This window comes from Phyllopteryx taeniolatus, chromosome 15, assembly GCF_024500385.1.
Source record: "Phyllopteryx taeniolatus isolate TA_2022b chromosome 15, UOR_Ptae_1.2, whole genome shotgun sequence".
NCBI classification, from domain to species: Eukaryota; Metazoa; Chordata; class Actinopteri; order Syngnathiformes; family Syngnathidae; genus Phyllopteryx; species Phyllopteryx taeniolatus.
Window position 1 is genome coordinate 5,457,288 of NC_084516.1, and position 27,619 is coordinate 5,484,906.

At 41.9% G+C, this 27,619-nt stretch overlaps 1 protein-coding gene and 1 long non-coding RNA gene across 6 annotated transcripts in view; one reads left to right on the forward strand and one right to left on the reverse strand.

Moving 5' to 3' along the window:
- Positions 1-27,547, forward strand: LOC133490063 (uncharacterized). Its single transcript, XR_009792097.1, has 3 exons — positions 1-668; positions 6,100-6,253; positions 27,228-27,547. It is a non-coding gene; the product is annotated as an uncharacterized LOC133490063 (long non-coding RNA).
- The window catches only part of unc5cb (unc-5 netrin receptor Cb), a 173,380-nt gene that overhangs the window by 49,509 nt on the left and 96,252 nt on the right, over positions 1-27,619 (reverse strand). For 4 of the 5 annotated variants that reach the window (XM_061799611.1, XM_061799608.1, XM_061799609.1 and 1 more), the window contains one exon: positions 8,799-9,029. In XM_061799611.1, the coding sequence (XP_061655595.1) occupies positions 8,799-9,029 (231 nt within the window). Of the gene's footprint in view, positions 1-8,798; positions 9,030-12,034; positions 12,331-27,619 lie in introns of those variants that run through there. The other variant, XM_061799613.1, reaches the window with a different exon arrangement.

Below are 27,619 nucleotides of genomic sequence, written 5' to 3' on the forward strand. Positions count from 1 at the left end.
TTTAAGAACAGCTGTATTCACACACATCTGCGGAACGATCTTTGCCAACTGTGCGGAACAAAAAAAGAAAACCTTGTAGGAGTGGAGCTCAATTTATGGAGCTCATTTTTAATTTCTATAAATAAGATTGAAATTGTGATGCAAGTGAGACACTTGTTCCCCGTACCCGTCTTGTTTAGCACTCCGAAGGGACCCTGTTTTGACGTGACATCATAATACACACTTGTGACTCATGGTTAACTCAATCAGAACCCTAATCTGTGCCGTAAATCTCGTTCAGAACACATCTTGACGCACAAGGAAATCGTTCTGGCACACTGCGAGACTCCTAATGTAGTGCAGTGGGAATAAGAATAATTATGGACTATTTGAGCTCAGCTATGACTGTTTTATATCCGTTGATCTACGCTCGGGTTCCTGATGCGTCTTGAGTTTCTGGCAGACTGGAGGGGGAGGGGGAAAAGCAAGAGAGTGGCTGCTTTTGAAAATGAACATGCCATTTTAGTTCGGGTTCAGCGCCTTCACACACACGCCTTGTTCGGTTCTTACAGTCGCATCCCGCACAACTTAGCGCTCATGTAAAATTTACAGCGAGGACACGGCATGGCGGAGGAGCAGACCTGAGTGCTCGGAGGATAGCAGAGGTGGCAAACGTACTCCCACTCTACGTAAGTAACGGTACAGATACATGTCAAAAAAACAGTATAACAATAATAAGTCAACTAAGTGGGGGGGGGGGGGGGTAAGACTTAAATGTAAGTAAGTAAAATTATTCAATTAATAATTAACAAATATCATTAGCCTAATAGCATAATTGCCTAAGTCATTTTTACATGTTTTTGGAAAACAACAACAACAACAACAAAAATTCAACCTTTGTGGATTATCATGACCCGGATGACTGAAAATCTACACATACATTAAAAAAAATTTTTTTTAAATAAAATTAAATTTGAACAAGTGCATTGCTATTTTTTATTGGTATTCTGACAGTAAGTTAAAAACGACTTTATGCTATTTCGCTAATGTTATATAAAATACGTGCTGTCCCGATCTGATCACGTTACCAGAAATCGGGGCCGATCATGTCATTTTTGTCTCTAATTTTTAAAGGTCACAAATCCACCCAAAAAAGTCCTGAGGGACAAATGTATTGCCCGATGGAAAAGCCATAGCTTCGTTTTACATTACACAATGTAAGGTTTGGAGTTTAAGTGGTAGAGCGAAATTGGCAGAAAAATAAAGAAAAAAAGACAATTTAATGTGTTTTCACTTTTTTTTTTTTTTTTTTTTTTTAATTTAATTTTATTTGCTTCTTAATGCATTGCCCAGGTATCGGATCGGGACCCGGTAGCTTCGATACTCAAAATCAAGTGACTCGGGTGTAAAAATAATGTGATCGGGGCATGCCTATGAAATAGCCATTTTGATGACTCGGTTCAAAAAAGTCAATGTACAATACAATGTACGATAACTGAAAAAAATACCCTTTACCTGGATGTTTTTTTATTTGATAATTCTCTCACGCTGGAAGCTGTTGGTTTTTAGGCTAGCACAAAACAGGAAAGTATAGTAACTAAGTGTTTTTTACCTCACACCAATGAAGGATGCACAATAACAACCACGCATGGATTCATATGAGTAAGCGGGTGCGCTACAGTGGTGACTCAACTATTCAATTTAGATTTGCTTAGAAAGTCATTTGATTGTCGGCGATAACGACAAGCTCCACGTGGACATCAGGAGTCACTCGTGACTTGGTGGGCCATACTACAGTCGCATGAAATGCTTCCTGATGTGTTTTATTTTAAAAAGGTATCCGAAGGATCAGTCGAGTAGAAGAGCCGGTCTCTGAAATAAGCCTGCTGACTTCATCCGATGTCTTCATGTTACTTTGCTGAGCCTGCTGCTCACATTTGATCGCTTTGAGATACAGGAAAACGTCTAGCAAACTGCTCACACCCTTTTTTTTTTTTTTTTTTTCCACGGCAAGGCCTCAAAGTGATTTAAAAACATAGCTTTGCAATGTAACCCATCTATTGAGGATAGCTGCTTCTGATTGAGTCTCACTTAAGCGCATTTGCGAGTTAGTCAAAGTATGAACCTTGAGATTTTTCCAAAATGGACCACTTCCTGTTCAATTTCGTGCATGGGTCATTGAAGCTTCTTCGTTCGTCTTATGACAGACATGTCCACACAGTTTTGTGTCGATCAGTTGAACTGGGGGGCGCTTCTGAGTGATTTTGTGGGGGAATTGCTAGCGACCCCTAAAATACATAAATCTTCACCAGGATACACACTTTAGCAACAATATGTATACATGTAGGAATTATACCGCCCCTGGTGGTCAAGTCACACATACCAGAAGGAACAGCACAACATCCATTGACTTAAAGAAAAAATGTTGCAAAAGTTTTTTTCTTGCTATTATACATAATTGTATCGAGTGCTATTTTACTTATTAAAAAAACTTTTAAAAAAATAATAATTTTGGTGTTTTTGGGGGTGCTGGAATGAATTACTGGCATTTCCATTCGCCTCAATGGCAACAGTTAATTCGTACTACGAGTGATTTTAGTTATGAATGTGATCACGGAATGAATTACACTTGCAAATCAAGGTACCACTCTATTAGAAATGTAAAAGTACAATTTCCCTGTAGGTATCCTTAAGAGCAACATTCAGCACATTTTCTTGCCAAGACTATCTCATCTGAATGTATGCTTTGTACTTCCCCTCCTTGCTACCTCCCCCATGACACATATCATGCTTCACTATTGAGTGATGTATGCTCACCATGTTCTCAGACACAAATTGCCTCCCTTGTTACACAACAAAACAGCACTTTCCCGCGCATGAATGAGTTCATTCTGTCAAAAATGTTAATGTACTTTGCGCTCTGTTGTCTCGTGTTACCTGGGTGCTGATCGCAATGCAATCACATGTTCTCGGAGAATGCAAAATAGTCACCGCATTGTGCTTAGGTGATGGAAGTCATTGCGTGGAACTGACCCATTTTATGTTACAGAACCAGGATAAAAAAAAAACATGCTGTACAATAGGGCCATACAGCGAGATGCAGGTGAGGCATTCAATCCTGAAAAAAATACTGCACAGACAATAAATCCAGCACCGTTTGGTTGAGTACATCACAGCAACAAAAATAACTGCTTTGAAAATGGCGGACAGTGAATGAGTCAATTTTGCAGGTGACAATTCATAAATCCAAATACAGTAGTGCTTTGAGATACGTACAAGTGACCAGACCTATGAGTTTTGCGATACGAGCTTTTGTTCGGACAATTTCTTTTTTTTGCCTTGACTTGGGAGCACGGACTTGAGATACAAGCGCTCTATGGTGGCTGTGACCTCGACAGACTTCACATACAATAAGCAGCAGTTTGGGAAATGGTGAATATTTAATCCAAAAAAGAGGCTTTAAGCTAGCTTCATGCTAACATTACTTAGAATCTATGCCAATGCCATTTAAGCAAGAGCTTGATCACAATTGGTTAAGCAACAACATGTAGACAGACAATATACATAACAGTACTCCAAGTCATATATTTGTTGCCCTCTGTGAAGAACGAAATATTAGTGCCGTACTAATGAGCTCAGCCGTACCAATTGTGTTCTCGGAAGGACTCGCCCCGCTGCAATCTGATTGGCTGGTGAGACAAGACAGGGACTGCCTAGAGCTCAAGTGAGATTCATAATAAATAATCATTGATGCAATGTGACAAATAGTGAGGATATGCGGTACAGAAAATGGATGGTTTCTGTGTGTTTTTATAAAGTTAAATATTATGGAGTGTTACTTCTCCTCACACATTACAATAATTTTTGTTGCTTTTTGGCGGTTTGGCTGAAACCGATAAATAGGATTTCCATTCATTTCAACGGAGAAATCTCAAACAATTTGCGATACAAGTGTTGTGAGTTAAGAGCGTGGCGGTCACGGAACAAACTACGCTCGTATCTCAAGGCACCACTGTTCTTCATTTCCTCACAGTTGTCATCAGTGTGGCTGTCGCGTGGTCCCCGTGTTTTTAAAGGCCCTCCGAGGTCACCGTGGGTTTCTTTATTCACTGGCAAACACACACAGAAAAAAAAAAAAAAAAAAGGGGACCACAGCCTCGACACTAATTGCTTAACAAACAACAAGTAAGTCCCATCATTGCAACTCCCCGAACCAATTTAAAAATCACACCCTTCGCCATGGTAACCCGCTCAAACACGGGTCATGAACACTCCCCGCCGTGAAATTGCATTTTAAATCACAGGCAATGTTAATACCGTCGAGAGCCGCTGACAGGCAGAAAAGAAGACAATTACTAGCTTGGATCAGACATGATGTATGGCGACTTTGCCCACTGGCGTCCACTAAGTTGAGCGTATTCTGTCTGGTCATTTGGTCTCCAAAGACGTGTTTGGCTGCGGCTGTATTATTTCGGGTCGTCTTTGACGTAGGGCAGTGGCCCCCCGAGAGGCGGGACCGGCAGCCCCGGCATATTTCAAGACACAATTGCCTGGCTGTGTTTTTATTTGCAGTGATGCTGTGCTATTACTGTACACTCCATATTCTCCACTTTGCTGCACCGCCTCGTCTTCTTATCACCCGCAGTCTCGTCTCGAATAAAGTGAGACTTAACAAAGGAGTGTAAATACAGACGATCCTCCTACTCCTCCATACTGACATTTGTTTGCGTGTTCCTTTCCGACTGATGCTGATGTTTGACAATCCACAGTCTCCACTTGGCTGCAGCGTTCCGCTTACTTGCTGCCCTAGAGTCTCACGTCAGATAAAATTAGAGGAAACCCTTGCCTTTTCTGTTGCTGACGTCTCATTCTGACTGATGCATGATGCTGCAGTGTCATATGCCAAAGTCTGTCAGCGCTCTGTTCTCTTGCTGCCCTCAGTCTCTTCTCGGATAAAATTAGTCTTTCATGTGGAGAGTGAATACAGGAGAGCCTCCTACTCCTCCACGTTGGCATTTGCTAGCGTGTTCCCTTCCCACTGATGCCTGATGTTACAGTATGATAATCCACAGTCTCCATTTGGCTGCACCGCTCCGTTTACTTGCTGCCCTCAGTCTCGTCTTGGATAGAATTAGTCTCTTTACTGTGGAAAGTGAATAGAGGAGACTCTCCCTCTACTGCTGACGCTTGTTAGCTTGTCTCGTTTCGACTGATGCACGATGCCGCAATATGATAGTCCAGTCTCCACTTTTGCTGCAGCACTCAGGTTTCTTGGTGCCCTCAGTGTCATCTTGGATAAAATAAGTTGCTTTACAATAGAGAGTAAACACAGGAGAACCTTGTCCTCCTTCGATGTTGTTTTTCGCAGTTTCCCGCACTCATACTACTTTGAATGGAAAACTATCACCCCAAAACATGTACTATATTCCTACTGTCATCTTTTTGTATTTCTTGAATTGGAGCAGAGTTCATTTTAAGGATTTTAGCTCAGAAAAAAAATGAAACGAAGCTGAAAACAAGCTCAGTCCTTTTTGTTCATATTTCATTGTTGCTATCAGGGTCTGGCTCTATTTAAAAAGATTCACAATACAAAAATCATAAAATTATGCGTTTGTTTGATGAGTCCGTTGGAAGCATGCCGTGTATTGCTGCAAAGTCTGAGGAGGATTTATTTCTTTGGATTAGATCCATAGTAAGCAAGGAGAGGGAAAAAAAAGCTTTGACTTGCTTGGAGCACAATTATTAAAAAAACTTTTACATAAGTTTTTGTTTGAAAAATGCCATCTTATTATCTTTTCTAGTCTGGTCCATTCATCATCCTGCTTTGACATTGAACCTTCTGTTGTATTCTTGACTTGGTGGCTAGCTCGCTTGAGCAATTAGTCTGCAGCGCCGCATTTCAAAGGTTTCTCATATCTGTAGAATGTCAAGAACACATTTGATAATTTGCTTTTTTTTCATGTCAACAACTCACATTTGAGCATAAATTCTTCGTATTCAAAGATCTTGTACATAAATAGGAGTGTGTTTGTGAATCATCTGGATGAAGCGGCTTCGGTCGCTTGTATGTGGTAAGTTAACATATACTGTGCATGTCTCCCGTCTTGTCCTTGTTTTCAGAACATCACCAGTTGCTGCCGACATGAAAGTGAGACACGGAAAAAGAGCGCACGAGAGAGAGGAGCACAAAAAGGGAAAGATCCAATTTCTGCCAGCTATATTATCCCAGCTACTGACCTGAAGTTACGTTCGGCTTCATCACAAACCATCAGAGGTAGTAACTTTAGTAGTATCTTGTGTTGAAAGTCACACATTTTAACTAGTACACACAATTGGTTTAGTCATTAGTCTAGCTACGAGACATGATTAATCAACAATCAATTATACACAATGGAGAGCATAATTAACGCCCACAATATTAGTGGCTTTCATGATCATGGCACACACTTTCTACTACCTACAGTGACACATACTCTGTTTACACCATACATATACGTACATACTCTGATCGAGTGTGAGGTGCCTGAAATCGTCCGATTTCCGTCTTGGCATTTCTCTCCCCCCATAAGCGACATGACAAGCAGAGAGATTCACCTCCGATTCATTATCTTCTGCTCAAAGGCTGTGCTGCTCTCAAATCCAAAGCAATGCAACGCCGCCATCTACAGAGATGTGTTAGTCACTACAATGGTTTACAAACCTACATTTCAAAGACCATCTTCCACGAGTACCAGTTGAAAAATTTTCCTTGACAAATATATTTGTCGGTGGCAATAAACGGTTGGTTTCCAGTTGTTGAATATAAACGTCCACAGCTGTGAATGAGTTAATATCAGATAAATGTGCAGGACACTTTGCTTCGTAAAAAAAAAAATTCAGTAGAATGGCCCAAACAGTGGTACCTACAAGGACTGGAGTGGAACACAACCAACCATCGCTCCACCTTGGCAGAGGTCTGCGCTCTCGTCTTACTTTTAAAATGCATATTTGAGGTGAAGTGATTCTCATTTCTTGGGAAAATAGTTCCGTTTGACGTAAAATCGGAGGCAGTTTCAGCCTAAATTCATACTCGTCTTTGTAATGCGTGTGCCAACTTTAACGTTAGGCAATAAATGTGCGTGTGTTTGTGTGTGTTTGCAGGGTGGGGGTAAAGAGCATAAATGAATGAAAATCCATGGCGGAAGTAGCCCGTGGGCCTTGGGCTGCTGTGGTCTCGGTGTGGCGACGCGTGGGCTGTTTTTCTGTGTTGATGCTTTTAGCGCAAACCCTTTGACACAAAGGGCCAAAGAAACACGGCAACCTTCAAACGCCTTCTTTGCAGTAACAATAAGCAAAACAAAATGCCGAAGTAACATCTCAGGCCAAAAGGGTGAAACTTCAATACGCTTTTGATTTTCATGCGGGCTGCAACACACTTTTTAAATCTGCTTTTCGGGGTCTGCGTTACGGCTTCAAACATATTTATACGGCCACAGTGCAGCAGCGGTGTATGAATGTGTGTGTGACGGGGAACGGGAGTAAACAGCTAGATGAAAACGCGCTAAACGTGAAATGATTTGTACCTGTGGGGGAGAGAAAAAAAAACTCAATTTCCAATACAGCAGGCTGAATGTAGCCAATCAGTGCCTGCGATGTTAGGTGTAATAGCGCCGGTGCCTTCGGGGGCTGAGAATTCAGTGGGAAGAAATAACCTTAGTGGAGATTCCTTTCTCTTCAAATGCAAGCGAAGATGGGAGGGTGTACCTACCAGTCGTTCGCACCACTCTACCCCCGTGGTGTCTCATCAAAATCTAATAAAACAGTAATCCGCTGCATATTTGTCATTCACTAGTCAAGAAATCACCTATTCACATTTTTTATGTGGAATCTATCGTTAGCTATACGCTGATAAACTCATCTACAGTTGTACTTTGAGATACGATTGACCAGACTTACGAGTTGCTCGGGAGGGGAGCCGTTGTTCGGCCGATTTGTTTACTTTGACTTACGAATAAAAAAATTGCGGTAAGAACACTGTATGGTGGCAGTGAACTCGACTCACTGCACAACAAGCAACAAATAAAAGAGGTTTCAATGTTGTTTATTGCCACACCAAGTTGAAGTTTACTGACAGTCTGTTTAGCTTAATGCTAAGATAATGCTAACGAATAACCTGTGTCGCAGCGTTATAAGCCTTTAAGCAATGGATATGTGAACACAAAGGGTGGAGCAAAACGTCGACAGGGAAATTACTGAATAAGCAGGGATAAACCACCAATAAATGGTGGATTTATTTTATTTATTGATTTGTTTTTAAATCTGCGAATAGGTGAATTCACTGGTTGCTGAACTGCGAGTATGAGGGAGTCCACTGTAATTTCATACATTCTATTCAATTGTCACTACTGTATGTTTTTATGACGTTTAATGTTATAGTGTGCTATTTAAAAAGACAAACATTTGTAGTTTTTTGGGAGGCTGGAACGATTGAATGGTCTTTCCATTATTTCGCATTCATTTCAATTTCAATAGGGAAAGATGACTTGAGAGTGTTTGAGGTTAGGAGCTTCCTCACGGAACAAAACAACGTCGAATCTCAAGGCACCACTGTATTAAAACAGGCAATTGTGAACGTCTTTCGGAGGGGGGTAAACTACTTGCGTTTTTTCGCTATCGCAGCAGGGTTCGGGGTCTATTTCACACGAATAGCTGGCGATTACTCAATACTAGCACTGCAGCAAACCTTCTGCTTTTACGAAGATAACGTTCACTTTTGATTGACGCCCTGAGAGAGGAGATGTCAGTGGCTTGCGTTGTGCATCGGAGACGTTTCTCCTCACCAGAGTTCTCGTCCACGCGCTCCTCCACCGTGTGCTCCTTCTGGTGCACCCACTCGCTGTTGCACTTGAAGTAGATCTGCGTGGCGGGCGTGGCCTTGCAGTACAGGTTGACGGGCTTGTTCTTGACGATGTAGGCCTCTTCGGGCTCCATCAGGAACACGGGCAGCGGCTCGGGCGGGTCGGAGGGGAAGGTTTCCGGCAGCTCGCTGAGACCTATGAAGTCGTCGTCCACTGGGGTGAAAGGGGAAAAGGAAGCATGAGATGAGAGAGGCTGAAGCTCAGAGCTAAAAGCTATTCGGAAAACTGAAATGGTGCAAAACAGATTGACGCTCTCCACAACTCAGTACTGAGTAGTTCTGTTTCTAGCAATTATTTTCAAAAATGTCTAATATGTTTAGATGCAACTAGGAATCTACGTTAAAGGGGCATCAACAAAATGTATAATTCCCATGGGATTCACGGGAGCATATGAATTAATTATGTTTCATTCGCATGAGGATTATGAAGGGGTCCTTGGAAATATTTCTACCCCTGTAAGGGGTCCCGGGAAGCAAAATGTTTGAGAATCCCCGCCTTAGACTAAGTGACAACAACAGCTGATATATAGATTATGGCCATTCAAATTTGACAGGATGAACAAAATTGCCGATAATTATGTTTATCATTCCCATTCTTTATATTATCGCATGAACAGTTAGGGAAATGATTAAAGTTGTATGCATTTCACCACATTTCTGAGTTCGGAGGTGGACTCAGATGAACTGCCGTTAGAAACTGATCTGAGTCAGTCGCCCGCTTTCCGTTCCGCTCTCCTTCGCTATGCTTTTTGTCTCACTGGCCCCCACACACGCACAGAAGATCTAATGACCTGAGGCTCCTGGCCCACTTTGTGCCAATCCTCCATTACTTCTGCAGTCGACAGATACGCTTCCCTGTAATTACAACTCCCTTTCATCTCCGCGTCTTGAATCGTGCGCGCGCCGCCGCAAACACGAACGAGTGAGCGCTCACAGTGGCAAAACACCCAAATCCACGCACAGGGGAGCACGAGGAATTTCTCCTTAGAAGAGGAGGAGGAGAAACCCCTATTTGTCCCCCTTGTTTGTCACCTCCAGAACTGTTCGATTCTTACCGCCGATCTGGTAAGATATCAATAATACACCAGAAGGGGACGGGAGGACAAACTGGGCAACAACCTGGATAGAATGAAGGGACCATTTAGGGCACACAGGTTGACACAGCACTTTTTTGCCCAAAACGTTTCATACGGGAAGACCTGAGGAATATGTTTGCACCATACCCAACTGGAACCGGAGCTATGAGCTGGATTTACAATCCAGGTCCAAGAAAAACCTTCAGAATCTCACATTTTTGCATGACAACGACCCATAGTCAAAAAGAAACAATTTACTAGGACAAAATTCATGTTGTGCAATTGGCCTAAAAATGATCACTTGTGAACATCGATCCATTTTCTTACACTGCTTTGTCAGCTCGTTTTATTTATTGCATCATAGCTCTAAAATCTTAAGATTGAGAAAATGATGTAACCACAGTTGTTTGCTTTGGTGAAGTATTAAAGCGCTGGTATCGGCCGGAAACCTCATATCTCCAAAACCATGACTTTTCAGGAAGCCCCCCCCCCCAAAAAAAAACAGCATATTTGTTGATCCATTAACATTGCATAATCAAAGAAGCCAAGACATTTTCAACACTTTAGTCAATAATTTGTGAAAATAACACACGTGGAGACTGACCAATTGTACGGATTTGTGAAGAAATATTAAATGTACCAAATTTGGACAATTTTGGCGCAGCAGCAATTTAAGGCTTTTTGTGTGGTCAGCATGTGTGCAGATGTGGACGGCGATATGTCCTACTATTTGAAACAATGACAGCATATTAAATTGAAGATTTTTTTTTTTTTTTTGCATATTCAATTAGCGATTCAGCATGATTTTGAGGTGCATTGTGTTGATGTTGGTGCGGAATGGTATATGAAAGCAATTTAAGGTGTAATACCGACTTGAACGATGTCCTGTTTCAAGGAAGAAGGTGGGTTTTTTTTTGTTGTTGTTAAATTTCTTGCAAAGTAGTGATTTTGTAGATGCGAGGTTTCTGCCCGACAACGACGCGACAGATCAACAACCATTCAACCTCACATTCAATGAGGCCAACATGCATGTGTTTGGAATGCGGGAGGGAGCCCGATTACCTGAAGAAAACCCACACAAGCGCGGGGACAACATAAACTCCACACAGCATGCTACTTCAGGCTGAAGACAAACAAAATATTATCTGTTCGCTTACTATATGTCCACTACTCATTGCAACTAGTGCTGTAGCGTACTACTACGCTAGTAAGTAGTTTTGTGGCACATCCCTATGACAGGTTGTTTTGATAGCGTCTGAATGCTAAACTTCTTCAGTTTTTACTTGATCGTTGTCGCATACACCGATTGCATTCGAAAGGGAGACGGGGAAGACAAAAAAACAAAAAAAGGAGTTTATCAGTGCATCAGTAATTCGTCCGTGCCCTTGTGTCCCCCACCTCCCTTGTCCTGTGCGGACACGCCGGAGCCTTGATGTCTGACAGAGGTTGCCTTTGCGGCGCTGAATAATCTCTCTCTCGGCCAGATATCTCCCTGTGATGTCTCTCTAATGTTATCGCTGCCTCCATACCTGCCACGGACCCCCCACCCCACCCCACCCCCCGAGATGATTGCTGGGAAATGAAAAGGCGAGCGAGGCGAGGGGGCGGTTGAGGGGGGAGGGTGACCGAGGCCATCCCCACCAGGGGGGTTAGGGTGGGCGGTTGAGGCGTCTTGTTTACTTTGCTGTCAATCTGCGCTGAATTACATGCAACCTGAAGTGACCTCTGAACATACCATAGCATCTTATTCATACCATTTTTTTTTAACGTTGCTGAACTTGGCCTTTTTTAAGGGGGCGGTCCAGTCTTATGCAAATGAGCCACTGCGCACCCCGCCCCCTCCATCGTGGGGCCAACGGAGAGTAGAATGAACTACTAGTTGAAACTGCAGTCTAAAAAAAAAGTGCAAACTGCTAAACACACACAAGACAGTAAAAGCATGGACTGTATTTTCACTTGTGGAGGCAGCACTTCATCACCAACCCATTAATGTGTTCCAGCCCCCCGCCCAAAAAAAACCCACCACCATTCTTTAAATAAAAATAAATTGCACTGCATTGTAAAGTGGAACTATTGTACGTACTCTAGTATTCGCGTGTTGGATGTGGAGTGTTGGTGTTTCTTTAAGGGGCGTTGTCTCGTGAATGACATCAGGAGCTAGACTCGGCTGGAGTCCTTGCAAGCGTTCCCATTTTGGATGTGTGTGTTCGACCGTTTGTCCTGTTCAGTAAACGCCTGAAAGTTCCATTGGCGACTTTGGCTCTCCTTGCCCACGTGCGAGGGCATTACAGGACCATAATTGCTCCATTTTTTCCCCCCCACTTGTGCAGCAGTCACGGCTTGTAATTCGGAAACCTTGGGAGTTGATGCACTCAAAAGTTAGAGAGGCAGACAACCATTCACAGTCACTGAGTGGCAAGTGAACTAGTGACTTGCCATCAAAATACTTTTCAAATGCAACCGGGGGGGACCTCTGACCATTTCAGCACAGCGCCTCATTTGCACGCTCTCGAATTTCATCTGTTGCTTTTATTTCCCTCCACTTGACGCCGACGTAGATGCCCACCGGGCCCCCGGCTTTCTCCGCGGTCCTCAGTCAGCCCACGTGCTGAGCCAGGGGACCCTGACCCAGAAAAGAGGCGAGAGCCGGAGTCGACGGAAACTCATTAAAGATGGTGTTAGTCGTCTTTCACCCGCCATTGCCGTTATCTCCCCATCTCGCTCTCTCACTCTCTCTCTCTCTCTCTCTCTCTCTCTCTCACCGCTCCTTCCTGGTGCTTTCGCTGTGTCGCGCTGCGATGCGGCAGAGATCTGAGGCAACCACGATAGCGCGCACGAAAGTGCCAAACTTGCTCACAGATATTCTAATTCTTCAACATCCTCGGTGAGAGAATTTTTACATTAGACGTGACTGTCCTTCTAGTCAATGGAGATTTTGCTGCTCCTTCTGGTGTACATGCCGGGGCCACCCTGCGGGCAGTACATTACATACAGTTATACATGGAGCTCATCATACTGCTCCTCAGTAAGCCACAGGAATATTAGTCATTCTTCGTAGAGGATAAAGAATAGTGTACAGTATATTGTTATACTGTCTGTCTACGTGTGTTACGCCATCGTTTTTGTTCAAATATGTGTCGCTTAAACGGTTGCAAAACTCATGCTTTTAGTTCAGCCAGTCTATGGAGTTTGGCTTGTTAACATTATGCTAATTATATTATAAAATATATATATATATGTATATATATATATATATATATATATAGAAGAGAGAGAGAGAGCAAGAGAGAGAGAGAGAGAGAGAGGGGGAGAGAGGGATCAATGAACACCACTTCTAAGCATCTCAGCATTTGAAAGTAATTTCCTCCCATTTGTTTCTTGAGTCTGTTCTGTCTGATTAAAATGCAATATGGGTTCTTGTATTAAGTATTAGTAATTATGTGCCTTGATTTGAATCACTGCGCTGGAAAATTGTCTTTATATTGAGGCTTTAAAATTTTAATGAAACGTGTCCTCGCAGCACTTTTTTTTTTTAAATTTTTATTCCCATTGTTTTATGCTGTAATTAGGGTGAGTTTTGCTAATTCCCACTGGAAGTCATATTAGGGAATAATTTAGGAGGCAAAGGGAATATTTGTTAAAATGGATAATCAAGCCTGTATCGCTGTCATTTTTGAAGATGGGGACAATTAATAGTACGCCGCCCTTAAACGAGTTTGGCCTTCTGCCTTGTTACAGAAAGAATGAGGAAGAAAAGGGAATTAAAGCGAGCCATGTCGACCACGTGGGAGTGGACAAGAGCTTTGGGAGCTCGTCTTGGCAGCGGCGCCGCGTTGTTGCCTCCCCGAGCAGCCGGAGTGTAGCGCTATTAAAAGGATGACAGCGTGGACACAGGCGAATCAAAGCCAAACGCGGGCTCCCAACACTGCCATCATTACATATTAAAACACGCTCACGGGCAGAGGAGATATGAGGTGCAGCGAAGACGCGAGACTCGCACAATGGGATGTAGGTTGAGCTTAAAAAGGAATATTAACGTGTGAACAGATGTGAACAAAGTACGTAGTGTAATGGTGACAAACGTTGTAGAACGTCATAGGGAGACTAACGAATAGCAACGGTTTCGCTGTGTTGTAACCCTTTAAGCATTGGATATTTGAACACAAATGGCGGAGACGGTTAATTATAACAATACTTACAGGCATATATTCTTCATCGTCTGCAAAGAGCAAGTAAAACTGCGACTGTTTTATTCTGCTCCCAGGTGGCGTGCCAAGGTGCACACACCCGAAGAGAACAATGTCCATTTTGCCAAAAACTGTGGCAAAACTGTTCAATTATTTACATTCTATTTAATGATGTCATTACAGGATAATGTAAAATTTGAAGGAGTACTATATTTCTTCTTTCCAAAAAGTCAAGTCATGGGCGGAGAAACTCTGTGTGGGGGTGCGATTATGTAAATGTTCTGCACTGTTATGACACAGAATTTCCAAGGGGTTACTCACTCACACACTCTGGGATATAAGGAGCTCACAAAGTTGTTTAATTTTACATGTGATAGGTGGGTAGAGACCTGACTTTTTGTTTACAAGCTATTATAAAGTCAAATTTTCCATAAATGTCCCCTTTAAGACATCCAGTCTGCATTAACGTCGTCGTCCGTTATGCACTTTTCAAGACCCAAAAACAGGTCAGTTTGACTCGTGGTAACAGAGCTCCTTCATTTTTCATGAAATGGGCCAATTTAAAAATGTTTTAAGAGGTCTCTTCTGTGAGTGAAGAAGGGGGGGGGGGGGGGGGGGGGGGAAGAAAAAAAGACCAGGGTTTGGGAGACTGCCACAAGATCATTAGTTAGCACAATGGCCACCTCTGCAAATCATAAGGGCTGAAGCATTCAATTGAGGGTATAAAAAGCGCAGGAATGAAAACTGATTGACATTCATTTCATTTGGTGCAGTCTAATTAGATCCAATACAACAGCTGCTTTTGCTAAAACAATTATACAAAATTTTGAGTGAAACTCTCAAAATGGTATCCACATAACAATAGGTTTATAATTGAGCTTGTGGTTTGAGGTGCACGGCGTCATGCTGAGAGTTGCTACATAAGCGGGCAAAAGACGAGAAGACTGTTAATGTCACATTTAATTAACATTGTTAAATTATTCATTCGGATACAGCTCTTGTATTGAATGCAATTAGATGTACCTAATATTGTGATTCCTAAGTGCAACTGATCAGGTTGATATAAGTTCAGTCGTTCTAGTAGGCTTTTCCTGACATTTCATAGTCGGGTATCAGTCAGGAGAAGGGCACAAACAAATTTCCAAGGCATGAAATCTACCATGGGTTGTGTAGACCTTTTAGATCCAATGTATAACATAAGTTTAAATACTTATGTTTGCTTTTTCATACATACCGTATATAGACACAGATATATATACATACACACAACGTATATAGAAAAACTAATCACGTACAGTATATACACCAATACACATACCTATGGTACCTACAGTGTACTACAAACAGTAGATACATCATTTTACTTAATTATTGCTATAATTATCCAAAAACCAAGATGAATTCCATGCTTGACTTACAAATGTGCTCCCACGTATATACTGCACATGCACTGTACATCATAAATCCCATTACTCTATTACACGTGTTGCTGCATACTTAAAGTGAGATATGTATGCGGGTGTTTCTTGCAGATCATATATATATATATATATATATATATATATATATTCTATTGTGTGTGCGTGTGTGAGAATGTCTTGTGATAACACAGTCTGAATGTCGGGGCTGTGACACTTCCCGTGCCAGATAAGTTCTCCATATATCCTGTGCATCCTCAAGCAGATTTACTGTGCCGACGAAGATGGCACAGGAGTGGGGAGGGAGGCCGACATAAATTTGCCTGCCTTTGCGTCGTAGTTGTGAACACCCACCAATTCGTGGCTCGCTTTTCACAAATTCCCCTACTTTTCGGTGGAACCTATTGGCAGCTATTTGCTGAAAAACAGACCTATTTGTGTATTTTTGGGGCTTTCTGTAAGATGCCGCCAAAGACCTGGCTAAAAGGAAAGTAGTAATTGGTGTCAAGAAAGTATTGTTGTGCATCTCGACTGAGACAGTAAGATCTTTGTCTTATGGGGAAGAGCTAAGTTTAGCCTGTATTGTTAGTAGAAGTTACAGAAAGTCTTCAACACGTACACACACAATTTTGGTGCTTTTTTTTTTGTGTTTTTTTGTTTTTTTAATCTAATCGTTTGTAAGCCATTTGTTTTTAAGGATAATGTAAGAAGGGTTTTAAATTATAAACTTTTTGGGGATCAGTTTGTGGTATATTTATAGTTTATTAATTACAGTGGATAGAATTACAGATATATCTTTTCACGAGTTTCGGTTATGAGCCAACGCTTGGTAATTATTATTTTTTTGCTTTGTGTTGCGAGCTTCAGCTACACTGTCGCGTGAATGGAGCAACTAACTTATTGTAATGCCCTCGCATGTAAGGACAGCTATAGTTGTCGATGCACTTGTGTATTTTAATGAAGAAAACAGCACTCGATAATATTGTCCTGTATTAAAGAATACACTACTTGCATAGTTAAATGGAATTGAAAATAAACAGTTTTGTCACACTACATCAATTGAATGTCAAATGTGCTGCTCCTTCTGATGCGTCCACCTTGGCCACCTGGCTGTAGCGTAAGATAGATAAACTGATAAATTGTTTATTGAGGCACCTCAACGTCTCTCTCAGCTCATCAGTACGGCACTAATATTAGTTGTTCTATGCAGAGGATAAAGAATATATGCCTGTGAGTATTGTTATACTGTCTGTTTTCATGTGTTGCTGCACCGTTTGGGTTCAATCTGTTGCTCAAAGGGTTAAAGTACCACAACATACAGTAAATAGTAGTTAACATTAGCATTAAGCGAGTGGACTGAAAGGCTAAGCTTTAGGGTTGTTCTAAATAGACAAAGTGTCTTTGTTTTATGTTTAGTTTGACAGTAAACTTTTATTGGGAGTGGGAATAAATTGTCATTAATTGTATTGTATTGTTGTTGTTGTGAAGTGAGTTGAGCTGCTGCCAAAAAAACAGTCAAATCTGGCTCATAAGTCAAAACAAACAAAACAAAAAAATTGGTCGAACGATGGCTCATATCTTGAAAGACTCATATGTGGAGGCACTCGTATCTCAAGGCACCACCATATTTTTTAAAGTTCTCTTTTATTACATTTCTTTGTGGTTTATACAACACAGAGTGCTAAGTTTAGGGGGGGCTAGAACGGATTAATGGCATTTCAATTCATTTTAATGGGGATAACTGATACGATTAAATAAGAGTCAAACTTGTAAGTCAAGGTATCAGAGCATGAACATTTTTAGATGCGGCGTTTTTTTCCCCCCATTATTCGCGGCAGGGCTCGGTCCCTATCCGCCCCATGAACAGTGACGGTTTACTGTAAAAGACAATAGAGCGACCGCCTGGGTGGTTAAGAAGACAACAGGGAGGGGGCTTTACTAGGCAATGTTTTGATATGCGGCGATGGAGAAGAGCGTGAGGTGCTTTACAGCTGAGTGGTCAAGCAGAATAATAAACCACTCACCTGTCATGTCAAGTGAAGCGGCATAAATAGACTGTCAATCAACCCTGACTATAAATTGGCCCGGAGCACACCTCCCCATTATATTGAGTGAAAATAAATCAATGGTAACGACTTTCTGCGGGTCGATGCTTGTTAGTATTGGATTAAGTAAAGACCCGTTCATCCTCCGCGAGCGCCGATCGATCAGCGCCGCCGTCGTCTTTAACGCCGAGCTCCACCAGAAGAAGGTAAATAAGCGCCGGCTTACTTCTACTCCATCCATTTGCGGCTGAGTGCTTCATAACCACCAATGTGTATATGCACGCTTTATCTGCAGGGCCGCGGCTAACGCTTGGCTGCAGCGCGCCGATTTATTGATTCCTGTTAGGGGCCGGCGACCCCATCAGAAGCCCGCAACTCCACCCGCCATCCTTTCAAGCGCGCCTGACTCGCTCATATTTCCTCTCCAGGGGAAGCCCGCCATCTCAAGACAAACAGGACGATCTTCTGAGTTAACTGTCAGACGCTCGCTGGGTAAACATGCCAGTCGTTTCACAGATGCGCCACCGTGGGGCAACGAGCGATGACCCAAAAGGGAGTCTGCTTAAATTTCAAAAGAAACCAAAGGTTCTTCTACTAATACAAGGATGTGGATTAATGGGACCGATCTTAATTATTGGGGAAACAATTGAGCCCTCCGCTGGACTCTCAGACAATAAAGTCTTCATGGCACCTGTATTCCTAAACATTAAGGACAATTTAGTCTTTCATTGAACCAAAATGTACGGTTTTGAAAAACATCAAAGACAGTTTCGTATTCGCTGAAACTGTTTTCATGAACATCAAAAACATGCTTTTCTCCGTTGACCCTGTTTTGTACACTTCAAAGAGAATTTAGTCTTCACCGAAATTAGCGTGTAAGCTTTCGTAAACATCAAAGATAATTTGTGTGCATGTTTTTGTAAAGACCAAAGACATCTCAGTCTTGGATGTACCTACAATACCGCGTTTTCATAAACAACAAAGACAGTTTAAGCTTGATAAAATGCAATGTGCGTTTTCGTAACAATCAAATAAACCTGTTTTCATAAAGACAATTTGATAAATGTATGTACGTTTTCGAAAATTCAAAGACCATTCAGAAATTGTTGAACCTGTTTTGAAGAACATCAAAGACAACATTGTCTTTGTCGAATGTGTTTTTGTAAACAAGACAATTTCGTCTTAGTTATCAAACGTGTGCTTTCTTAAAAGACAATTCAGTCTTCATAGAACCGAACTTACGTGTTTTTGTAAACAACAAAGACAATTTAGTCTTGACTGAAGCAAATGTGCGCGTTTTCCCGAGCATCAAAGACAATTTTGTTTCCCGTTTCTGGGAATAAAGACCATTTTGTCTTCTTTAAACGTGTTGTCGTAAACATCAACATGCATGTTTACACAAAGACCACAGTTCATTGAAACTGTTTTTACAACCAAAGACAATTTAGTCTTCATTGAACCGATCGTGTACATTTTTGGAAACTTCAAAGACATTTGTGACATCTTTGAACCTATGTACCAGTTGTTTTCAAATTAATCTTTTGTTTACGCTAAAATGTATGCGTTTTTATTGTTGCTGGACTGCAACATAGCGCTGAACTTTGTGGACATTTCCCCGTTCGATACACACGAGAATATGCAACGAATCCTAACCCTGCAAGCAAACCGAGCGAAAATAAGGACCTATACGTAGAAAACCAATTTAAAACCCCAGCCTCATCTCTGTGGCTTATTTTCAACTCTTCCAGCGTACCCACCGTTCCTCGCACATCCGTCATGGCCGTTGCTTACATGTTCCGTCTGATCCCCGTCCCTGACCTTCACTCCGCCCTGTCTGGCCGCACTCTGGCGGCGAGCAGGTGCCGCTTGCCAGCTTCGCGCCAGGCCTTGGCCGTTGTCTGACTGTTTAAGTGGCGTCCCGGTGCCGGGAGGAGCAAGGTCAGAGCGCCATGCCAATCTCAAAAGTCGACGCGTCGTGCCTTCGGATGCCCTCGAAGCCGTAAAAGCAGCAAAGACGGCGTGTGACTGAATAGTTGCGAATGTCCGATCCGATTTAAAGCAATGCCCAGTGCTCATTTAAAGAGATTAAGGGCAGAATTTTATGAGAATAAAGCAGTTGTCATATTTTTTTTTTTTGGGGGTGAAACCTAAAAATGGACACAGAAATGTTTCACCTTTAATTTATTTAAACTCATAACTCCACTCATTGTCCACAGACACACACAAAAGGAGACCATTATAGTTTCTTGATCGGATTATTTAAGAACGGTTAGCAACAAAAGTTAATGAGGCTACATTCAAATATTGCTAGCAGTCTGAAAACATGCATATTGTCCTTTTAACGATAAGTACTTCCTTGACACCAATTGCCACTATGCTATTAGCCAGGACCTTGTCGCAATCCTTGTGGCTTCTTATGGCGTTGCGGAAAGAACAAAAATTACATGAATAGAAGAAGGGAAAAAAATAATTTACAAGAAGGGAAAATTGTCAAAAAAAAGAAATTGTCTGTACAGTTAATAACATTTTACAGATGGAGACGTTTATTGTTTCCTATGGGGATGAATTGTTAGCTGTTCTACTCTTCATCCTTCTGGTGGCTTCAGAATTGTTTTTAAATGAATCTAGATACAAATATTTGAATCGCCTGCTTACTTTTTGATCAAGTTCCTATATTTTCCGCTTTCTCAATTAGGAGCTTTCTCTCTGGCGTCTTCAGGAACTCCCCTTTTCCCCTCACGGATGAAAAGCTATTTCGGTGGGTGATTGGAGAATGATGCCGCTACTTAGCGAGTCGCTCGGTCAGGGCAAATGAAGGGACAAAAAGAAAAAGTAAAGGAGAGGAGAGGAGAGGAGGGGAGGGGAAAAAGCTCAGGAGGAGTAGTGGCTCCCCGGGGCGCTGTAGCCGTGATGGATGAGCTGTCAAACGGCCCATTGTCCAAATTACCCAGCAAGCACCGTGTCACCACCCGGGACTAATTTACGGTACTCTCCGAACGGAGTCGGTGGGAGAGCGGAGGAGAGGATGTAGGTGAAGAGGCGGGGGAGTGTGGGGGCTTACCTCACACCTTCCACAGAAGCCACTCAAACACAACAGAATTCCCAATTAACTCCACGCCGGGTTTTTGGTGCTTGCTACCTTTACGCTCGCTGACTGTCGCACATCCACCAGAACCCCGCTTGACTTCACTCTGCGTCGTTACGACGTCCTTTTTAGACCGGCACAAGTCAGGTTCAACCCGGTACTGACCGGTGGGCCGTGGAGTGGAGTGGAGTGGAGGGAGTTTTTAATTTTTTTGGTGGGGAGGATGAGGAGGGGACGCGTCTGTCACACTCTCTAAGCTCCTCGCTGTGCTCCCTGTACTTTGACGCGATGACTGTACTTTGGCTAATTGGCTCGGAACAGCGGGCATCCAGATGTTGGTGCCAGGCAGTGGGCGAATGGAAAAGCAACCAAATTTAAAGTAACGTCATAATTGTGATAATGTTACTCAAGAAAACAACGACTACGTCACTAGCACGATGACCCTGGATCTCCTTGTATTGGTGGACCAGCTGTGGATAGACTATAGACTAAAACTATGACTTTTTGACGCCCCAAACATTTTTATAATTGCCTATATTAATTCATTCGCTGAAAGCAGTTTTTAAAGCAGCGTTCCCCATTTTGACTTACAGAATATTAATATAAAAGTAAAGTAGACTCTCCTCTTTTACCGGAAAAGTAAAGTTTGTTTCTAGCTATTTAAGTTCTTTAGCAATCAGCAGGAGAACATGGGTCACATTTCCATATATAAACGTTGATATTTTACACAGTGAGTTTACTAATTGTTTATTAAAATGACTAATAAACAGCTTGAAAGCAGGAGATAACCATTCAAACTGAAGCCACGCTGCCTGACGCTGCCAACTTACATAAAATCGGTTTACCACCTCGTCAAAGTTGTAGGCTGTATGGTTCTTGTCTGCTTAAAAAAAAAAAAAAGATTATCAAGTTTATTAAATTATTAAGTTTACACAAAGTAATTTAAAAAAGATTTTAGACATCCTCTGGTTAGGATTCACAAGCATTTTGCCAAATCCGTCCACCCGGAGAGGGCTGATTAGTCAAGTAATTTAATTTATCCCAAATTACTGATTCATTTTCTGGGTCAAATGACAACATGAGGCCTGATAATTCACAGAGAGAAAACCATAACAGGAGCGCTGCTTCTTCTCTTGTCACACGGGCTTGCGCCAAATCCCTTTTGACACTTGGCCCCGCCCACTCCACCCTCAACATTCATCCCTCTTTCCCTTTGCTTTATGACCTCATGTACTTATTTGCCTGCCTTTACCTCCCAGTGCATTAGCCTCATCACACTCGCCAAAGGCTCCGTCGTCAGCTTCTATTTGGTGACGCATTAATCATTGCATAATATTATACACACCATGTTAAGCACACAGAAGTAATAATTTTTTCACACGAGGCAGCCTCGAACGGCTGATGCTCGCATTTAAGAGCCCGAATGACAGCAGACTACTTTCCTTGGGTGAAAAGGAGCACCCACACCACATTGTACAGTAAACTTCAAACATAAAGACCCACAAGGAAGTACACCCACGCAGCACTCATGCAAAAATACACAGCAGCACTTCATGTCAAGGACACCCAACAAAGTCCCCCATAAAGCACCCTGACATGCTCCTCGGGCTGAATTTACACTGCTTGGTTCAAGTGACACGATTGTCTTTTTTTTTTCTCTCTCTTTTTTTTGCTCCCATTTGGCATAATCAGGATGTGCACCATGTAAACAAACAAACAAAAAAAGAAATGGAATCGCATATCCTCAGATTAGAATCGGGCCTCTTTGAATTCCGGATCAAAAATATAATACATAACGCATAACTGCCAATGCAGTGCAGATCGGAGACACCGAATACACCAAAATATTATCAAAATACACCGATACGAGCAGTGGCAGTGACCCTAACCCCGTACAAAAAAGAGAAGTACGTGTTGTGTATTTAAAACAACCACATAGCTTTGCTTTTGATAAGTCAGTGAATCTTAATGCTAACAAACAATACAAAAGCGACATAGATGGGCTATCAAATAGCATCATGTTGCGGTATTAGAACCCTTTGAGCAACGGATATTTGGACAAAAATGGTGGAGCAGCACAGAGAGACAATATATACTAATACTCATGTGCATGTATTCTGTATCCTTTGTGAAAAAATTACTAATATTATTGTAGCTTACTAAGTCAGTAGTAAAACTCTTTGTGTGTGTCTTTATGTCTGTATTCGACTGCCCCCTGGTGGCCAAGTCGCACACACTAGAAGGAGCATCACAAAATCCACTGAATTAAAATGTGGCAAAAACGGTTTTCTTTACATTCTATTATGTCATTGCTGTATGTTCGGGTATATAATGCAATGTTTTAATAGAGTACCATATTATAGAATATTATTTCTGTGTGTGTGTGTGTGTGTGTGTGTGTGTGTGTGTGTGTGTGTGCAGTAGAGCGTGTGGCTGTGCATGTGTGATGGCTGAATTCATGTGACAAGGCAGATGTAATGCAGATTCATAAATCTTAGCCTCGGGATCAGATGATGGGGAGCAGGAGGTGATATATGAAAGGGCGCGGGCGCGCACACGCACACACACACACACACACACACACACACGCACACACACACACACACACACAGAGAGCCCTAATGGCGCTGATAAAAACAAGACTACAGCCGCAATAGCACCTAATAGACATGACTGTTTATCTGGCCCTCAGGCTTATGTTGCACACACGCGCACGCACACACACACACACTCACACTGACAAACACACACGTTCACACACAAACACAAGACATTACAGACACACGAATCACCAAAGTCTATCCGCTTTTCCGGCAATTCATTACGTGGCTTGGAGCCCTAACAGCTCCAGTGTTAGATATGGGTGGGGCTTTAACGGCGTTTACATCTCAACAGTGTTGCATAAGCGCGCCACTGTTGTAAAACACGCTAATTCTCGACTCGCAACCAAAGCGAAACGCCGCAGCGGTCCACCAGTTAAATTTGTCGCCTCGATGCCAAGGTTCTCCGCAGACGGCTGCGGGGAGAAAAAGTACAGCTGATAACTTGCTATCACATCAGACGGCCTTTTAAACACTCCTCTAAGCCCGTAACTGTTTTAGAGGTTTAATTTGCAACCACGCGGGTCCCGATTACAGCCTGTAATCAACAATTTTTTACCTCTCTTGCCCATAAATTATAACAACATTGTTGCTACCCTTGATGTCATGTTTAAAGGCCCGTGGGCTTCACTTCAACATTTTGTTTAGTTTAGTAAGAAGCTGTACAAAAAAAAAAAATGAAGTACAGTGGTGCCATGACTGAAACACTCGCAACCCAAATCATCTTTCCCAATTTTTTTTAAACGTGTTTTGTTAATATAGAAAATAGCACTCTACAGTATTGGACTTTCTAAAATGTACAGTTAATTAAACAGAATGTAAAGAATTTAACAATTTGTGCATCATAATTTTACGCTTCCGTGGCCATTGATATTAGACCCCTTCTGGTGTTCATGCCTCAGCCATGATGGGGCAGTAAAATACAGACATACATAATACACGAAAAAGAGTGAGTCAGTAAGCTGTAATAATATTAGTCATTTTTCGCAGAGGATAAACAAAAGCCATATATTCTATAGTAGTAGTGTTATATTGTCCTTCTACAAGTATTGCTGCACCATTTGTGTTCAAATATCTATTGTCCAAAGGTCGCAACATTAATGCTAGTTTCTTTAGCCCATCTATAGCATTTTCCATTGTGTAGTAGCATTAAGCTAACAGTCTTATGTGATGACGTGTAATTCTTTCCGTTTCATGTTGAAATTTGAACTGGGAATGCTAATAAACAGCGTGCGCCTTTGTTGAGGAAAAAAAAATCTTCAACTATTTGCCAAACTGCTGCTTGTTTTGAAGTTTGCTGCCACCATTGAGCAAACGTAGCTTAAGAAAATGCTTGCAACTCAAGGCAAAAAATAAAATAAATAAAAAAATCATCGGAGTGACAGCACCCATCTTGAAAAAAAAGTTGGGTCACTCGTAAGCAGCCTCAAGTGGACGAAAATAACACTTGCTCCTCACATTTTGCACATTTCCTTGTTCTTTAATCAATGGTGAAATCATCATCAAATCGATTCTAAATATCTGCGAAAGCTGCAGCCTTAGCAGCAGCCTAACATCGTTTAACTTATTTGTCAAGTTATTTTGATTCGATTCTATTTTCCCCGTGAGTATGTGCATGTGACCAAAAAAAAATAAATGTTGCATTTTCGCTTGAGTCCAAACAACAAAAGGCTTTGAGCAGCACCTTGCAAAGGACCATACAGCTGCTGTATCACGTTAAATAGGCTATCATGTTCTCATTGGCGCCCTCATTCAGTCAACTGGCAGATCAACGGCATTCGTGCAAAGCCAAGTCGCTTCTGTTGAGGCTGCTGCTGGCTGATACCAACGCGTTTCGGTGGAAGGCTACATGATCGCTGACGAATGCGCGACAATTCTTCCCAGTGTAACAGACACCGGGAGAAGCAGGAATTCATATTCAGAAACTGTTCAGAGCTTTCGTAGCATCAGATATATCCAATGGTGGCGAGTGATGGAGTATAAATACATAGTAGATTTTTCACCTTTCATCTGTTCTTTACTTGAGTACACTACTGCTGCCCTGAGATACAACTTTATTCGTTTTGTAGCCCTACTCGTAAACTCAACACACATCTTTTCCCATTGAAATGAATCGGAATAGTATTTACCCATATCAGCCCACATCACATAATAAAAATATAACATAATATTGTACTTTAGAAAAACAGTAATTACGTAATTAAATAGAATGTAAAAGAATGAATCATTTTTGCCACATTTTTGGCTTCAATGGACATTGTGCTGCTCCTTCTGGTGTGAGCACCTTCACCAGCTGGAGACAGTATAATATATACTGTAAATACAGATAAACAGCACATAGAAGGCCACAGCTTATCAGTAAACAGCAGTAAAATTTTTCTTTCTTCACAGAGGATAAAGAATATATGCCTTGTTTAAAAATAATAATAAACGACGTTGTGATCTTATATAATTGGCATTAAACATTTGTTTTTACTTTTGCACTTCAGTACATTTCAGAGTCCGTTGTGTACTTTTTTCTTTTACACAAGTTCAGGAGTTCAATCAGAAATTCTACTTTTACCAGTCTGTTTCTTTTTTGAAAACACAAGTATCTGTAATACTACTAAAGTACAGAGTGTGAGTACTTTTACCGACTCTGCATATATCTGGACTATTCCCCTATCACTCCCAGATGTATGGCAGCTCACGAATAGCATTCTTTATCGCTGATAGGCTACATTAGTGAGCACTTGGGATCACATTCTGCTGATATGCTTGTAATTTCTATGGGGGCAAAGACTATAAGTGTGGGGGGGAAAAAACAAACATAAATGGATGCATGGCATGTTGTTGCAAATTGGAGTGGCAGAAACCAGATGCAGACTACACAAGGACAACGTACAGAAGAAGCCTGCAGCCATTGGCTCCTTGAATGCAGTGTACACTCCAGGTGCATTCACGCTTGTATTCACACAGGTCATCATTCGATAACAAATGCGCCCACAGATGCAAACATCTGTCATGTTTAGTCATGTGTAAACAAAAACAATAACAAAAAAATCCATCCATGCATTTGACAGTGATTGTCCTCATTTGGGTCACGGGAAACTGGAGCCTAACATAGGTGACTTTGGACGAAATGGAGGGTACACCCCGGATTGGTCGCCAGTCAATGGCAGTAACCCACCAGATCCAGCGGACGGGACCTTGGTGGAAAAACTAATGTGTCGAAATTAACCACAAACCTCATAGCAGTGTTTTGGCAACTATTTTATTATAACGACAAATTACTTAATTCCTGCCCGGTTGCCCTGTCCTTTCTCTGCTGTATGGGTGCAACAGTTATATAATCAAGTATGTCTGAATGTCAAATTTGCCATTATTGTTTTTTGTGTTCGAGTGTTGAATGATGTGTTCAATGTGGTGTGCTTTTTTGTTGTTGTTGTTGTTCATTCATTCATCTTCCGTACCGCTTATCCTCACAAGGGTCGCGGGCGTGCTGGAGCCTCTTTCCTTCTTTAAATTGGTAAATTGACTAACACTAAAGATATAGTAGTGTAATGAGCCCGTTGGTACTTAAATATAAAAATACCTGAATAGATATTTAAAAAAAAAAAAAACAACAGTCCTTAATGATTGAATGCAAATGTATTGAGTTTCAAAGTTAAATACAACTGAACCGTACTTTGGCAGTTGGGCTTTCATGTACCACTAGCTGTAAAATGTGAGATATTACAGGGCCTCAGTAACGCCAGAGACAGTTATTACAACATTGTATATATCAAAGATGGAGGAGAAGGATGAAAATACATCACACCTGTTAATGCATGTGTTAGAGCCGCTTGGGTAGTAGGGAACCGTGTGTGTGTGTGTGACTGCATTAGGGAATCACACACACACCTCCACCCACCAGGGGACCGCTGTCAGCCTGTGATTTCGCCTTTCTCCCTCCGAGCCAGTGAAATAGGTCAACCACGTATAATGGCGGGGCAACGAGGAGCAAGTATGGCACACCCTCCACCAGCACCACCAGCACCACCGCCACCCCCACCCCTCCTCCTCAAGACCAGCCAGCTGCTGAAAGCAAGCAATGACTCCCCCTGTTCCCCTGTGGATGCGAAGGAAGCAGCCACAACATGTCCACCTCGCAGCCACAACAATCATTTACGGAGCCACGCTTGAGGGGAGCACGGTTGGCCAGCTCTTATGGAATACACAGTTCGGCGAGTTTGCATCTAGCGCTGTAAATGCTCATCGTCTGTCAAATTGAGACGAACGGGGGGGGAGATGTTATATTAAAACAGCTATTGATTGATTTGATCGCTGCTTTGTAGTCATGCTTGTGTAGAGT